We start from the raw sequence: 16,382 nt of genomic DNA, 5'->3' as shown, positions 1-16,382 counted from the left end.
ATCGGAGTGAATCCATGCTGGAAGCAATCTGCCTGTTCAGATCGGCCATTTCACGTTTTTTGCCCAGATCTCCAGTCCTCTGAAACTGGCGTCCACGAACATTTCTCAACCGAATAAGTAATTGGGTGTGGGAGTCAATAGCAACAAACTTACCCTTCACAGGAACTTGTCGAACACACGCCTCGTCAGCCACGGATATGGTTGGAGTACTTCCAACGCCCGATGTTGCTGTTCACCATTCGTCCGTACTGCACCCAGTTGACATGGTGGTAGTCTTTACGCAGGCAGCTTCTAGCAGGAACCACGTTGACACCGACTTCAGTCACCACCGGTTGGTGGTCGCAGCTGAGATCGTTGTGCGCCTCCGGCTTGGATAGTACGATGTTTGACAGGAAAAGTCCAGGGTGGACGGATTTCCCGCCGGAGAGATAATAGTTGGTTCGTCCGGAAACTGCACAGTGTACAGTCCATGTTGTGCGTGGTCGAACAAAAGACATCCATTCCGGTTCCGCTGATAGTTCCGCCAAGCTTCATGGCGGGCATTCAGGTCGCCCCCAACGATGAATCGGGAGCTAGTACGGGTGATGGCGGTCAATAAACCGGACGTTTCCAGTTGGTGATTCCACCTCCACACTAACGGCCTCGATGATACAAGTGCGGACGTGGGGCAGAGTGCAGAACTTGATTCCCTTTCTGACGATGACCACTAAACCACCCCCCCGGAGCTGGTGCGATCAAGCCGGATAATGTTGTGGTTAGGCAAGCAGAAGCTGTCGCCGGACTTTAGATGGGTCTCGGTTTGAAGGCCCACGTCTATGCTATGCTTGCGGAGGAAGTCGGCAAGCTCAATCTGTTTTGCTTTTACAGAGCAAGCGTTCCAGGTAGCGATGGTTAACGGTTTAGACACCATACTGCATGATGAACTTACCGAGCACTTGGATCTGTCCGGGCTTATTGCGGTACTTACGTAGAGCACCGGTCATGTTGATGAAAATCTCCATCAATTCATCGGCTGAGAACAGATCGGGATTATTTGGTTGAGCTGTTGGTTGTCTCCAGAATCCAGGGGGGGGGGGGTGGAGAGCTTAGTCCGGCAGAAGATCCAGATGTTTCTTGAAGGGGGGCGGATCGCACCCTTGGATTCGCTTGTCCATGAAGAGGCAGAAAGTCCTCCGCCCTGAAGGCCGGAGCCTTATCCTTCCTTCGTCCTTATTGATTTTTGGTGGACGCCTGTTTTCGGATGCGCTTGAAATCCTCGCGTTTAGGGCACTGCTTGTCAGATCTTTGGTGAGCACCACCACAGTTGACGCATTTGGACGCCACAGCTTCATCCGCAGCACATTCGAAGGTGGCATGGTCATGAGCGCAATTTCCGCAGCGTGGCTTAATGTTGCAGTTGCGGGTACCGTGTCCGAAGTTCAGACACCGCTGGCACTGAGTCACATCGCGATGGCCGCCACCGTTTCCTTCTGGAAGTGTACCAGGAAAAGGCTATCCGGATACGCCTTCACATTCTCGTCTCTTCTTGTCATTCGGAAGACAGCGGTTGGGGCCAGCTTGTACCGGTCCCTGATTTCTGATTCGATAAATTTCGGGTCGAAGTTTGGATGACGACCTTGAACGGCTTCTCACCGGGAATTCGTGGGTAAAGAATTCCACCTTGGAAGTCCTCAGGTTGGCGACGACCACGTCATACTCCGTTTTGGTACGGAGCACCACCTTAGTGCCGACTTTGACCAACTTGTATTCGGCTTTAACGCCCAGCATCGCTAGATCCGCAATGAGCACATTAAAATGGGCATTTTTTCACTACCAATGGAGGTAGCTTCACTTTTGCCGTGCTCTTTTCGGCAGTATTCTCTGTTTCGGCAGCGTCACCGAAATCTTCAACATCGCTGTTGTTCGTCGCAGTGACATCGGACTGGCCTCGATTCTTCTTCCTCCTCTTACTGCGTTTTTCCAACACAGCTGGCTGGATATTCCCATCCATGGGGAGAACAGCAAACCTGTTCGAGGTAGGCACACCGGAGCTTCCTCCACCGGGGCTGTGGACCTTCGCCGGGCTTCGCGACCGATGCTTCCCCATTACGGGGCACACACACACGCACGACAAACCGCGAAAGAGAGAGCGCGAACACTATCGCCACGAACTTTTCAAACAACTCGAGAGAGCGAGCTAACACCGAACTGAACTGCTTGACGATCAAGCAGAGAATGATGATGAACTGTTTGAGTAGTAGTAAAATTTACGTTTATTTTCTAGGTTTTTAAGTTTCAACATTTGATTTAACATATCAATTGGTTAGACTTTGGCTCTTCATCTTTGTTCTAGTTAATTGGTTATTCTAATGTGATGATTTCGTTTAGCGCTAATTTACACGATACCCTTTGTGGGTTTGTTTTGGTTTGAATTTAAAAATTTGATAACCTACCTACTTGAGCACCTAACTACTTAAACTAGGTTGCCAAATCACGAATGATCTGGTGGTTTGGTCGCAGACAGGCGACTCTGAACCTTTCCAGCGTGGAAGTCTTTCGCTCCTCGAGTGTTTGAAGACCGGCCAGGTGGTGAATCTCAGAATTACGAGTTCGCGGTGGACCGTTAAGGATCATTATGATGAACTGCTTGACGATAGCACTGGTCTTATATAGTGGATGCTGGTTGACTGCAGATACGTGATTGGTTAATCGCCTGATCCAGTTATCTTTAAGCACGTTGTGATGCTTCAATTTTGCTCAGGCGGGTTTTGCGTACATCCATATAGAAAACAAATACGTAACATTAAGGCACATTAGCTCAAGAACAAAATATCAAATAACCGTAACTGCTTTTGTAAAAAAGGACTTCATTCATCAAATAGTCGAAGCTACTATCTCACCCACCTACCGTATGCGTGATAGTGTTTGCACCATGGAGCAATGTCAAAATTAAAAAAAATCTCAAAAATTTCGTTTTCGAGTTTTTTTTTTATTTATTCAAAGGGGGGATGTTTCTCAGAGTCTTAAACTATGTTAATCATCGATCGAGTTTACACTTGCTGCAATTACATCCTCCACACTCTAATAATGTATTCTGGATCCATTTCTCTCCAGGTACGGGTCAATGTTTGTCGGAGGCTTGCTGTACTCGGGTGGCGTTTAGAACAGGCCTTGGTCTTCATGATGCGCCATATTGAGTAATCCAGCGGATTAAGATCGGGGCTGGATGGCGGCCACATATCCTTCGCCCAGAACGGAAGATGTTCCTGCAACCACTTCTGAGTGCGGTTCGAGGTGTACACGGAGCCCCATCTTGTTGAAATACAGCATTTGGCTTCGGACTGTACTGTTCTTTGATCCACGGAAGAACATGCTTACCTAAAATCTCGATGTAGACCTCCGTGTTGACCATGTCACCTTCTCCATTTTTTTGCCATCGGAAGCCACCAATCCAAACACCATAAGGCTAGCAGGATACTTGGTCAGATACACGTTCTTGTGCTCGTCGGCCACGTCTTTTACCGGAAGAGAACTAATATACCGGTCGGTTCTGGAATTTGATACGGGATCGACGGTAAATATGCTCTCATCGGTGAACAGGATTACCGGATTTTTTCGCTTATGGAAGTTCAAGATTTTCTTTTTTTTTTACTTTGGTTTGTTTTTTCCGTCGATCTTGTTTTCCGTGCTGAGCACCAATGCTACCGACGTGCCAGGAAGGCAGCTCTCACACCTGGACCCTACTTATCGACCCATCAACTCATGAACCGGGGACCAACGGCTTTACTTCCCATCCGAAGGAAGGCGTGATCAGAGATGTTATGCCTCAGAACATCCCGGCGGCGCCGACTGGGATTGAACCCAGGCCTGCTGGGGTGAAGATTTTCTTGCATCGTTCGACTCGTAGCTCCCGGATGCGGTTGGTAATCATGTGAGTTTTTCTTTCGTGCCCTCGACTTCGCCCCGCAATTTTCCTTTACGATCTTCCGTGCCGTAAAGTCACTGATCCCGTGTTCCTTTGCCATTTTCCTTATTTAACGCATTGGATTCACCCGGATCTTCTTTTTGATAGCACCCTCGGAACCCGAGCTGACCTCGGACGACCTGTGGCCACCTTCGCTGATAGTTATCCTTTCTTTTCTCTGTCTAAAACTCTTTTGATGGTCCACCGGAACACTCACACGGCCATTGAAATGTCTTTTTGCAACATTTGTGCGTGGGACAAATCACGAATACGCTGCCACTTCGTCATGGTGCAACTGTCAAACTAAGTAAATCATTTTCTTTTATACACAGCCTACTACGGTATGAGCTATAGGTTACGTGCATGCAAAGAAAACCAAGGCATTGTATGCACAGGTGAAACGGGAACCTTTTTTGTTCGATGGTGCAAACATTATCACGCATACGGTAAACTAACTTTATCATCAGGTTGTGCTCAATTTCTCTAACCTTAAGTTTGCATGCAGGAAGTTATTTTTTAGTTAAACAGCTGTGTGTAGTTGTAACTCGATACATTTAAGCAATGTACATATGTACTTATGGGTTGTTTTCACTTAACTCAACAGTACGGCATGTTAAACTTGGTTTTTTTTTCTGAAAAGACTTATACATTCACCATGTGCTTGTTAGGGGCTATCTGTTTGAGATGTTTTTAGTTGCTAGTTCATTAGTTGGATAAAGTCCTAACTACAAAGTAGTTAATCTGTCGAAAAAATCGTTTCAAACTAGCCTTGAATTTTGATTGGTGATACTTAGAAATGATTGAACGGTTTTTTTTAAATAAAAAACTACACTTTTACAGCTTCAAAACCGTCCAAACTATCGTATGACATTCGGTAGATGGGATAAGATTGTGTCTCAATCAGAGAATGATGACTGTAGATGAAAGAGAAATAATAGAAGTTATTAGTTGAAAAGGTGAAATGATTCTTCAACATTCAAATTCATTTAAAGAGTCGTTAAAATCTATTGAAAAGATAGAAGCTTATAAAATCATTACTTTATGACAAAGCTATGCTCGTGGCTCATAGCAAATTCATCAACTTCAATCCCCAAATTTAAAAACCGAACAATCCTGTGAGTTATAAGGATTACTATCGGCCATTTTCGCACAGAACAAACGCTGCGTAACACGACCCGGCATCGAATTTTAAATGCTTAACATACAAATTTCAGAACGTGCCCTGGCTAACCCCCCCCCCCCCTCCTTTCAAAACCGATGTGCAAAACGACGACAGTCAAAACGATTTATAACTCCTGTTTCCCAAGTCTTCTTCAATCTATCCCCCTTGACACAAAGCAGGACCCGTCTGTTCATTAAGAGCACGCCAACCTTCCCCTCTGCCAGCTCAGCAACATTTATGCCATGCGAGAAACAGTTTTATTTTCACCTCCCAAATAAAAGGATCTCCCATTTCGATCCGGAGGAAAACTTAAATTTTTAAACATTTATCAATGCCGGCAATGCTAGAAGCTGGTGCTCAGCGAAAATCTGAGACTTATGTCTGGGCGGACAAAACCATCCTTAGTTTTGTGTTGGAGAAGAAGCCCCAATCCGAGAATGAAAAATGAATGCCCCGGATCTCCTGCAACCGACCGCTTCGATACCCTATGTGCCAACGACGGACGGTGAGAAATGCTCAAACTTATCAACACTCATTTTGCTCACCTTTTCCTGAACCTTCCCCCGTTGTAACCAGGGAAAGAGTTTAAATTTTTGAAGTGTTACAGCTTTTGAGCACCTTTCAACGCCATACCCCGGGCCTACCGACCGACGACCGGTAGCTTTTCGAAGCCCCAGGAGTTCGACAAATAAATGCTTTGGCAGGCAGCAAGATGAAGATGGCAGGTGAAAAAGTGCTCCTAGCGGAAGCAGATGGGGTGAAAATCAGCTCTCAAAGCCGGGTTTTTGTGTGAGTGTGTATTATGGCGCTCGCTCGGAAGCGGGCGGTCGGTCGGTCGGTCTTTTGGTGGAAAATCGCGCGAGGTGATAATAAATGGGGAAAGTTTTTCGGAAATTAGTTTTCTCATAAGTTATAGTAAAATAAATTTCTGCTCGTTATATTAATTCCTTGTTACCACTGGGTTACCGCCTGCTGATAGGTGGATGCGGAAGGATGTGGAGCGATCAGGGCGTCTGTCGACGGCGGGATCCGGAGGAGGAAGTTCATTACTTGTGGATGAATTATGTATTCGATGAGTAATGAACTGGGTTTGTGGTGGAACAGCTGTCAAACTCATAAATCAATAGTTGAGATGCGAAAATGGTACAGTACACCGAGGTTATTCTATTAGGTTGGCTCAGCTATTTGGTATCAACTACCTTTCGGACATCCCTCGCTCTTGTGTGCGTTTTTGATCCTGAACAGTTATATTTCTGTTCATGTAATAACAAATAGCTGTGAAGATGGGATATGACTGATGATTTGGTATACATACCAAAAAAATCAAAACAACTTCATAAAAAAGGCCAAATATCATTGCTACCACTGCATGGGTGAATTTTTGTTCATCTACCGAAAAATATTTGACGCAACAGCAGGGGCCTGTTTACTAAATATAAACACATGAATAATGCTCGCGTAACATTTGAAACGGGCGTTTCATCACTACCTAAAGCCCCACGTGGCCAAAAGCATTTCCAGTAGACGGTGTGTTATAATGCAATTCAAGCGTAACTATTCAAATCGACGTATCTCATTTTGTAAACAATCACTTCAAAGGACGATTTGTGGCAACTGCTAGCTCACTCACAGAAACTATCAACACCAGCTAGTAGGGGAAAGATTCCCCTATCTGATGATGGTGTTTGTTGGCGTGGATAAGTTAGCAGTTAAGACAAACCGTCGCTTGAAGTGATTGTTTACAAAAACAGATACGTCGATTTGAATAGTTACGCTTGAATTCTTCTTTACCCAACTATTGTGTTGCTCCTCTCGTCACGATAAACGTAGTCATCTCAGAGCGAAAGCAGTAGGGTGGTTGTGCGTGCTGTACCATCATCAGCATTATTGACGGTTACTACCGCCTTGAGTTGTTACATTCAAAGTGTTTTTATGTTTTTTCATACGTAAAGTTTACGATTTCCAGACAAGCTTGCAAATGCTCATTACAGCTAAAATGCTATTTTTCGGATTTATGAAGCTATGAAATATTTTAATGATAATTCTAATATTACAATATTTTAATGATAATTCTAATAAAACAAGAACAGAAGGTAAAGTGTGTGTATGACACATAAAACATGTCAATTTTGCTTTCAGAAGGTCACAACTATCGATTAGTTGTGACCTTCTGAAAGCAAAATTGACAAATTGTATACGTCATATACAATCTTTACCACCTCTTCTTGCATCTTACAAATAAAAATTATCATTATAGTATCCCATTGTTTCATAATAACGAAAAATAGTATTTTAGCTGTAATGAGCAATTGCAAGCCGGTTTCCAGAGTTGATTGGAAATGCTATCTAACATGAAGCTTTAGTGTAATGATGATTTTTGCCTGGTGGTTTGAAGAAATACTTCAAGTCTCCTCATCCATTCATGCATGAGTTAGGTAAAGAAGTGTGCGTTTGACTTGTACTGTCGCATTAATGGCCCTTCGCTCATTTTCAACTTCTATTCAAGCTTCATACTACCGAATGAGTGATTTTGTATTGTATTCGAGAAAAAAGTGCACAACCAAGAAATGAAAAAAAAACATTATGGAACGTATGCATATATCCATGTGGCAATTGTATTCGTAGGGTAACTGACAATATTCTCGGCAAACGCTTCTATTTTAGGCAAAGCATAATAACTCCCGTGTTTGTAAACTGAACCACGATTTCGGCATTTCAACTGTCTCGTATAGCGGATCATCTCTTGTGTTGAAAACTATGCCGGGAATGCATACATAGAGTCGGAGATAGAATTAATAGATTAAAATGTTAATCGATGAACGCGTGATATTATACTATCTATGTTTGAGTTCATTTAATAACGTTTCAATTAACATTGATTTAAATTAGAAAAAAAAATCTTTTCTTTTTTTTTGAGTTTTCGTAGGCTTTCGGCAGTTTTGAAAATCCGGGAATCGGGAACGGGGAGAGATTGAAATGGAGAATCTGTTCAATTCATGTTCTCTTAGAACTTATCTAAAATCTACACCAAATATAGGGGAAATATGATGGATATAATATGATCACAAGATCACTAGAAATTTCGACACCAATTCTATCTTATGTTTAAAATTTACCTTCCTGTCATAGAATGGTTCACTTCACCCTCAACGGCCTCGGCATCAACAAAAGCATTCAAATCTTATGGAGCGGCTTCGTTTTCCACAGGGGACAGAAATAGTTCCTGCTCAGCACGGAGAATGTATCCATCTTTGACGAAGTTGGAGCCATTATCGGTCGTAAACGAATAAATGTTCGGAATTGCGATGGAAAAACGTTCAATTAGTGCCAGAACTTCTTATGCTAATCGCTGTCCAGTATTTCTGTCATTTCTTTAGATCATTCCAAGGGCTGTCACTATAACATTTCCTTTTCGAACAAACTGAACATTTCAGGCATAACATTTGATAACGGCACAAAAGCATTTGTAAACAAACTTTCTAAGGCCCTTTACACGCGAACCAAAGTACGCTCACGCAAACCAACAACATCATCGGATAGGGGCAACTATCACCTTTCCGAAAGAGGTATTGGTTTGCGTGGGCGTACTTTGGTTCGCGTGTAAAGGGCCTTTGAAAGTTTGTTTACAAATGATTTTGTGCCGTTATCAAATGTTATGCCTGATTTATTCCAAGCACTAATCGCCCTTTCCTTGACGCCAAATCAGCTCTGATGCACACCAACTTTCCTTGGATTTCCTGCTTTAAGTGATCCTCCTTTTTTACTACGGCGTCCATGTACGAGGTCATGTTAGAGCGTGTGACTCGTTTGATTGTTAGAGCATCTTCCATGGGCCCCAACACACTTCGAACACATTCTTTTGAAGAAAAAAAGTAGAAGGGTCTATGCCTAGGGGCCCGAACGGAAGCTTGACGTAGGACCGCTAGTGGACGGAATAAATATGAAGAGCATTAAGTTCTTTTAATTGATCAAATCAGGCATAACATTTGATAACGGCACAAAAGCATTTGTAAACAAACATTCTAAGGCTCTTACACGCGAACTAAAGTACGCCCACGCAATGGTTATGCCTGAAATATCTATTATCTCAACTCTTTCCGGTGTTGAATTGTAGGCGATCCAAATTTGTAGTAATCTTTTTTCAAAAAGAAAGTTGATTACGAGAATCAATCAAAATCACTTGCACCCCTGCTTCCAAGTTTGTGTGGTCGTTGGGGGCTTGTGGTTCTGAATATGGACAAACAAGCATAGATAAATTCTATTCCAACTCTTTACTGATGTAAGCTTGAAGAGGACATCCATGGCCACTTACGCTTGGCGTGTTTAGTGTAGGTGACAGCATCACGGACCTCATTTTCCACGAACACCTTCAGCACACCTCGTAGATCAGACCGGAGATACGTCAGACACTGCCACGGCGAGCCAGACGACGGATGGTGGTTATCTCGAAGAATTTGCGATACGATTGGCAGCTCCTTTGCCACGACCAGTCAATTGTTGCTTGTTGGGTTATAGAAGAGTGGACTAGCCACCACCTTCCTACTGCTGCTATTGCTGACCAATCTTTACTTTTCTCAAATTGGGAATTTTTCCCTGGAAAATCTTGGAAAAACCTGGGAAAACATGAGGCAAATTTACTCATCGCTGAGTTCCTGCACTTTATTTCTTATTTCTGAGATAACTAAATTCAAATTTGGGTCGTTCTCATTCGCCGTGATATCACCTTGAAAGATATCGGTGCCGGTGGTGAGCGGGATTACCTCTCACCCCAGCAGGCCTAGGCCCAATCTCAGTTGGCGCCACCGACATGTTCTAAGGCGTAACATCTCTGATCACGCCTTCCTTCGGGAAGTAAAACCGTTGGTCCCCGGTTGAGTTGATGGGTCGATTGGTAGGGTCCAGGTGTGGGAGCTGCCTCCCTGGCGTCGGTAGCATTGGAGCTCAGTACGGAAAACAAATCTCGCGTCACTTTTCAATAGGTCCTATCTACATTGATCGATTCTCTTCATCGACACTCTCTTTCGTAAATAACTTGGCTTCATAAATGTTTCCTGCCGTCTTCGTCGAATTAGATGCTAGATTGTTGCTTCTTCCATCGAAAATATTCGGCCGTAACGATTCAAAGTTGATCAAGGTTGACCAAAATAATTTGTACCCCTGCTTCCAGTTTGATTACAGAGCATTTTGTGTGGTCGTTGGTTCTGAATATGGACAAATAGGCAGATGAATTATATTGCTACTCTTTACTGTAATAAGCTTGATGACCCTGAAAAGAGCCGTTTTGTTGCCAAAGTTGGTGATGATTTAACCTCCGAAACCAAACAGAGTGCGTCTCTGTCACTTCAAAACGTAGATGACATCCATGGCCGCTTACGCTTGGCGTGTTTAGTGTAGGTGACAGCATCACAGATCTCATTTTTCAGAAACACCTTCAGCACACCTCGTAAATCAAACCGGAGATACGTCAGACACCGCCACGGCGAGCCAGACGACGGATGGTGGTTATCTCGAAGAATTTGCGTTTGGTTCTGAACATGGCGATGAGTGTGTAAAATATTACGCAATTCCATCCTCCCTATTCGCACGCGCCCGAGGATCGGAGGCGAATGCCACTTCGACTTGTTTCGTCTTCTTAATACTCTCTGACGACTGTGCTGGGGAAGCAGCATATGTATGTAGGTAATTGGTGGATTTGTTAGTTAATTCGACGCTTTTGGACAATGCTAAACATTTACCAGTTTTTCAATAGTTTTTTGTTGAGAATCAACATTCGGATCAATGTGTAGCCATATTTCTAATCGATTGGTGATAAAATTATTGAAATTGGACTAGGGGAAACTGAGTTATTAACGTTCAAAATCTTTCTTAATTTGTTACATGTTCCATTTTCGGTTTTCACAAAGTGTACCCCCATATAGAAATCAAAGACGTAGTCCTACGTAAAAAAAAAATCAACGGGAGAATGCATTCTGTAGCCCATCTTACAAAATTTGTCACGTATTGATTGTTGTCCATTTCTACTAGGATTTTCTGGAGCTTTTTCGGAGGCGAATCGCCAACCTCATCATTATCGTTCAACAGTCCATTCTTGACCGCCACTTCAGGGTGCTGACCAACCACATGTCTTTTCAAATTGAAGTTGTGCATCGTTTTAAATTGCTCTCTCACAAAATTTACACTTTAATTCACCATCTGCTGAATCTCCTAACTTGCTCAAGAACAGAGCCGTATCAAAATTTGATTTGCGTTTCTGCCACATCGTGCAACCAACTGAAGGTTAAACAATGGCTTAAAGCCATTGCTTACGTTGGGTTGTTCCGCCTATTTCAATTTATTGGTCCAGAACGATTTCCAAGCTTCCGTGTGTGCAGCGAGGGTAGCGAATTGAATGAATGCTCCCGTAGCATTTGAAATGGGCCTATCCTCGTTAATCGATTCTATTCATCGGCTTTCTCTTTGGTTTACCACGGCAGCATAAACGAATTTCTCACTAAGATCCTAGCACATTTCGACAGAAGATGAGGTTAGCTTTCGTGTAAAACAATAAAATGAATGGGAAATTCATTTGCAGTCGAGTTATTCGCGAAAGAGAAAATCGATGAAGAGAATCGATCAACCATGGTAGGCCCTTTTCTCGTGTTGCGCGAGAATGAACATGTTAAAAGGCAACAGGAGAATACGAAAACAACACCAAGGGATAATCCATAAATGGAGTAATTAGGGCATTTTTTAGTGTAACCCAAAAAATGGTCCCCAAGATAAAAAAAAATCAATCTCTCAAAATTAACGTTCTAAGGAAATCACATAGAACGCATCTCGCCTCATGATGCAAGGAGTAGGACCAAACAACATGCTCGATGTCGTGATAACCATTTCCACAGGTGCACAAGTTGCTGTCGGCAAGCGTAATACGGAAGAGGTGGGCGTTTAACGAACAGTGATTGGACATGAGCCTGGACATTACACGAATAAAATCACGACTCATATCCAACCCTTTGAACCAGGGTTTGATCGACACCTGTGGGACAAAAGAATGTAGCCATCTTCCCAGATCATCATTCCACTTTTGTTGCCAGTTGGCCAGGACTTGCTGACGAGAAATCGTGAAAAATTCGTGGTAGGCGATTTGTCGCTCGTAAATATCGCCTTCCATAGCGCCCACCTTGGCCAGCGAGTCCGCTTTATCATTGCCCGGGATAGAGCAATGAGAAGGGGCCCATACCAAGGTGATGATATGCGAGCTGTTTGATAAAGCACTCAATGACGATCGTGTTTCCTGGAGGAAATACGCCGAGTGCTTCATCGGCCTCATTGAACGCATAGCCTCCAGGGAGCTTAGGCTATCCGTAAAAATGAAATAATGGTCAGGTGGAAGTGAGGCAATACGCTCTAACGTGTACGATATAGCTGCTAGTTCAGCAACGCATACCGAACACGGCTTTTGAAGCTTGTATGAGGCGCTATGAAGATCGTGGAATACTCCAAAACCAGTGGACGCATTTATCACCGACCCATCTGTGAAAAATCTCTTCTCGGTGGGGACGTGGTGGTATTTATTCGCAACAATAGTTGGGATAATCAGGGAACGGTGAGGCTCTGGAATTCCTTGAATCTCCTGCTTCATTGTGAGATCGAATCTCACGGAAGAACAACTGAAATGATGGGAGACAGCGCGATTGGGGTTGAACGAAGAGGGGCCGATGTCCAGAGTCATGTACTCGTAGTACAAGCTCATGAATCGTGTTTGAGGATTCCGCTCTAGCAAATTCTCAAAGTTTTCTATCACCAGCGGGTTCATGACTTTGAAGTGGATGAGGAACCGGAACGGGGAGGACACCCGCAAGAACTTCAAGACTCATGGTATGCGTCGATCACATACAACCTAGCGCGATTCGAATGCAACGATATTGAATCCTTTGGAGCTTCAATATGTGCGTCCCCGACGCTGATTGAAAGCAAAAGCTACCGTACTCCAAAATCGAGAGAATGGTGGTCTTGTAGAGTCTTATCAGATCTTCCGGATGGGCTCCCCATGAAGTGCCGGCAATGGAACGAAGGAAATTGATTCGCTGTTGGCATCTCTGCCTCAGATACGCTATGTGTTTTCCCCAAGTGCACTTGGAATCGAACCAGACACCTAAATACTTAAACGACATGCTGTGAGTGATTGTTCTACCCATAAGTTGAAACTGTGCTGGATAAAGCTTCCTAGAAAAAACAACCATCTCTGTTTTCTCCGGAGAGAATTCGATACCCAAATTCATTGCCCAAGTAGACAAATTATCCTAGGTATCTTGCAATGGTCCTTGCAAGTCTGGTGCTGTTGGTCCAACCACGGAAACCACGCCGTCATCTGCAAGCTGCCTTAGCGTGCAAGTTTCGGCCAGACAATCATCAATGTCTTTGACAGGAAATTGTTGATAATCGGAGAAAGTCCACTCGCATGGAGCTTGTTCGAAAGGATGTCGATGCAAACAGAATCAAACGCCCCTTTAATGTCCAAGGTAACTGAACCCATCTGCTGTTTTTCAGCATAGGCTAATTGGATTTCAGTTGAAAGCAACGGAAGGCGGTCGTTCGTTCGTCCCTTTGCCCCTACGGAGTCCAAATTGCGTATCTGAGAGTAAGCCATTCGCCTCGACCCACTTGTCCAGACGAAGAAGAATCATTTTTTCTAACAGCTTCCGAATACACGACAGCATCGCGATGGGACGGTACGAATTATGATCCGACGCGGGTTTACCGGGCTTCTGGATGGCGATAACTCTCACTTGTCTCCAATCATCCGGAACAACGTTGAGCTCCAGGAATCGATTGAACAAGTTCAACAATCGCCTCTTTGTGACGTCTGGGAGGTTCTTGAGCAGGTTGAACTTGATTCGATCCATTCCCGAAGCCGAGTTATTGCATGAAAGAAGAGCAATTGAGAATTCTACCATCGAAAACGGGGAGTCCATGTTATCCTTTTCCAGCGGCGGATCGCGAGTGTTGCATCGAACCGGAACCGAATCGGGACAAACGTTACGCGCGAAAGTGAAAATCCACTTGTTATAGTACTCCTTGTCCTCGTTGACTTACGATGCCGCGTTACGAATTCTATTGAATGTATTGTTGTGTATCATAATATTCAATGTAACAACCGTGCATCAATCAAAGGCCGTGCGTACTCTCTCCGAATGCACAACGAAGCTCTATATTTATGGTTTCACCGAGTCCATCCCAAAGTTCAAACTTTTGTTTGGTGAGCAAAGCCGATGCAACGGCGCCGGTGGTGTAGTGGTAAGCGTGATTACCTCTCACCCCAGTAGGCCTGGGTTCAATCCCAGTCGGCGCCGCCGGGATGTTCTGAGGCATAACATCTCTGATCACGCCTTCCTTCGGATGGGAAGTAAAGCAGTTGGTCCCCGGTTCATGAGTTGATGGGTCGATAGGTAGGGTCCAGGTGTGGGAGCTGCCTTCCTGGCACGTCGGTAGCATTGGTGCTCAGCACGGAAAAAACAAACCAAAGGAAAAAAAAAAAAAAAGCCGATGCAAATCCCGCCTCACTCAAGAACGAACCCTGCATCACTCATCGTGATGCGTGTTTGTGGAAAACCAGCTTGAGCATCAATATGAGCTCGAGCTCTTTTACCTTCTTTGGATTTGACATAATTGCTCTTTATATGTGAGGGATGAACTAGCTCACGATGAATGAGCATCTATACGGCATAATCTGAGTTCGAGGAGTTGCCATGCATGACGAGAAATAACCTGAATAATAAATAGATGCATATAATGTTATGTGTTATATTATATGGTCACTACCCCAGCAGCACATTTCTCACTGAACAATTGCGGCCACTTGTGTGCAACTTATTCTAGTCACAATCAAGCTGCAGCAACTTATTTTAGGTGTGCTACTAATGTACGTCTCACGACGTGAAAGAGAAATTGTATCACATCCCATAAAAGTCACGAATGGCCTGAAATTGTTTATAAAGTATTGGACAAAAAATACTATATAAGATTAAAAAAGAAACACAATGTTGAACCATATAATAATTAGTTAAATATTTTATGATAAGGTAAGCTGTTCATAATTGAAGATTTAAGATAGTACTACAAAACATTTTTTTTTATAAAAGTACGTTTATTTGTCGTTTGTATGTTTAGTAAAAATTATTCACATAATTAATAAACCTCGACTTCAAAATTAAATTTTAATGCATCAATATCTATCCTGCCATTACTGTTATCAATGAAGGTGATATAAACAAATAACAATTTCAATATCCGTGTTCTGTTATACGCTGCAATCCCCTCCAGTGAGGGCCGAAGGAGATCATCGAAACGAAGAGAGCGTCGACTGCCAGTCACAACCAACAGCCTTTGTTGAAGTACATCGTAAGCAGCCCGTACTCTAGGGCAGCCAAAAAATTTGTGTTGAATGGTTTCAACGGTTTGCACAGCACAGTGTATGCATTGTTCACCATCCGCACGCCTTATCGTAAACAGCAGCCGTCGGTGAGAGATTTTTTGGTTTACCCACAAGTATAGATAGCTGCGCTGCGTAGGTAGCAGACCACGGGCAGCGATATTTTTCCACACTCGGGGCCAGTTGATCTCGGGGTTTGTTGTTTCCACTTTCGGTTTGTCGGTGCGTTCTACGAAGAAGCGATGGATGAGATCGGCGGAAGGGTGTTGGCGTATTTGAAAAGGGAAGTTTGAATAATTGTTTAGGATTAGCTTTAGGCAGGGAAGATCTGTAAGGGAATTTGGTTGTGGTGGATTTACTTGGATGAGAAGGGAATTGTAATAAGGAAGGGAAACGATCTCGTGTAAATGCCGATTGATGAGCAGCGCCTTGCATTTCATTGCTGGAAGATGTAGGTTGAGGCCACCATCCTCCCGTCTGCGTGCCAGCTGCTGCATGGGTACGGATGCACATATTCCACGGAAAAGATATTTCCGCATGTTGGTTGTCAGTTTCGCCACGTGTGCTGCCGTCGGGTGTAAATTTGCCGCCATATACCACATTTTCGACGACAGGAAGGTGTTCAAGAGTGTCACTTTCTGGTGTAACGACAAACTGCGCAGCGAGTGTAGCCATATTTGCCGAGCAAAGTTTGTCACGAGTGCGTCCCAGTTCAGCTTAACCATTAATCGAACTGGATTAGCGAAAACTACACCAAGAATTTTGATTGTGGTTTCAGTTCGAAGCCAGGGCACAGTCACAGGGTTATTGATTTGGCCGACGTCAATTGCCGTTGTTTTGGTTTCATTCAGGCGTGCTCCGGC

At 43.8% G+C, this 16,382-nt stretch overlaps 2 protein-coding genes across 2 annotated transcripts in view; one reads left to right on the top strand and one right to left on the bottom strand.

The window, feature by feature from the left end:
* Window positions 1–16,382, top strand: part of LOC135696859 (uncharacterized) — a 616,504-nt gene that overhangs the window by 556,224 nt on the left and 43,898 nt on the right. The window lies entirely within an intron of this gene.
* On the bottom strand, window positions 8,759–11,252 carry LOC135717593 (uncharacterized). The gene is made up of 2 exons (XM_065239722.1): window positions 11,091–11,252; window positions 8,759–8,845 (listed from the first exon to the last, which is right to left on the bottom strand). Exons 1-2 carry the CDS (start codon window positions 11,250–11,252, stop codon window positions 8,759–8,761), a joined length of 249 nt encoding a protein of 82 aa, XP_065095794.1.

Source organism: Ochlerotatus camptorhynchus, unplaced genomic scaffold (genome assembly GCF_037179485.1).
Source record: "Ochlerotatus camptorhynchus isolate MF236.1 unplaced genomic scaffold, CSIRO-AGI_Acam_v1.1 ptg000062l, whole genome shotgun sequence".
Taxonomy (NCBI): Eukaryota; Metazoa; Arthropoda; class Insecta; order Diptera; family Culicidae; genus Ochlerotatus; species Ochlerotatus camptorhynchus.
Note: the sequence above shows the minus strand (reverse complement) of the source record. Positions and strands in the feature narration are given on the sequence as shown.

Bases quoted from the DNA above. Each gene is read 5' to 3' on its own strand.
- LOC135717593 (XM_065239722.1), bottom strand. From the start codon at position 11,252: ATGCACAACTTCAATTTGAAAAGACATGTGGTTGGTCAGCACCCTGAA. The intron at 8,846-11,090 runs GTAAGATGGGCT...GATCACTTAAAG, and splicing joins ATCAATACGTGACAAATTTT to CAGGAAATCCAAGGAAAGTT.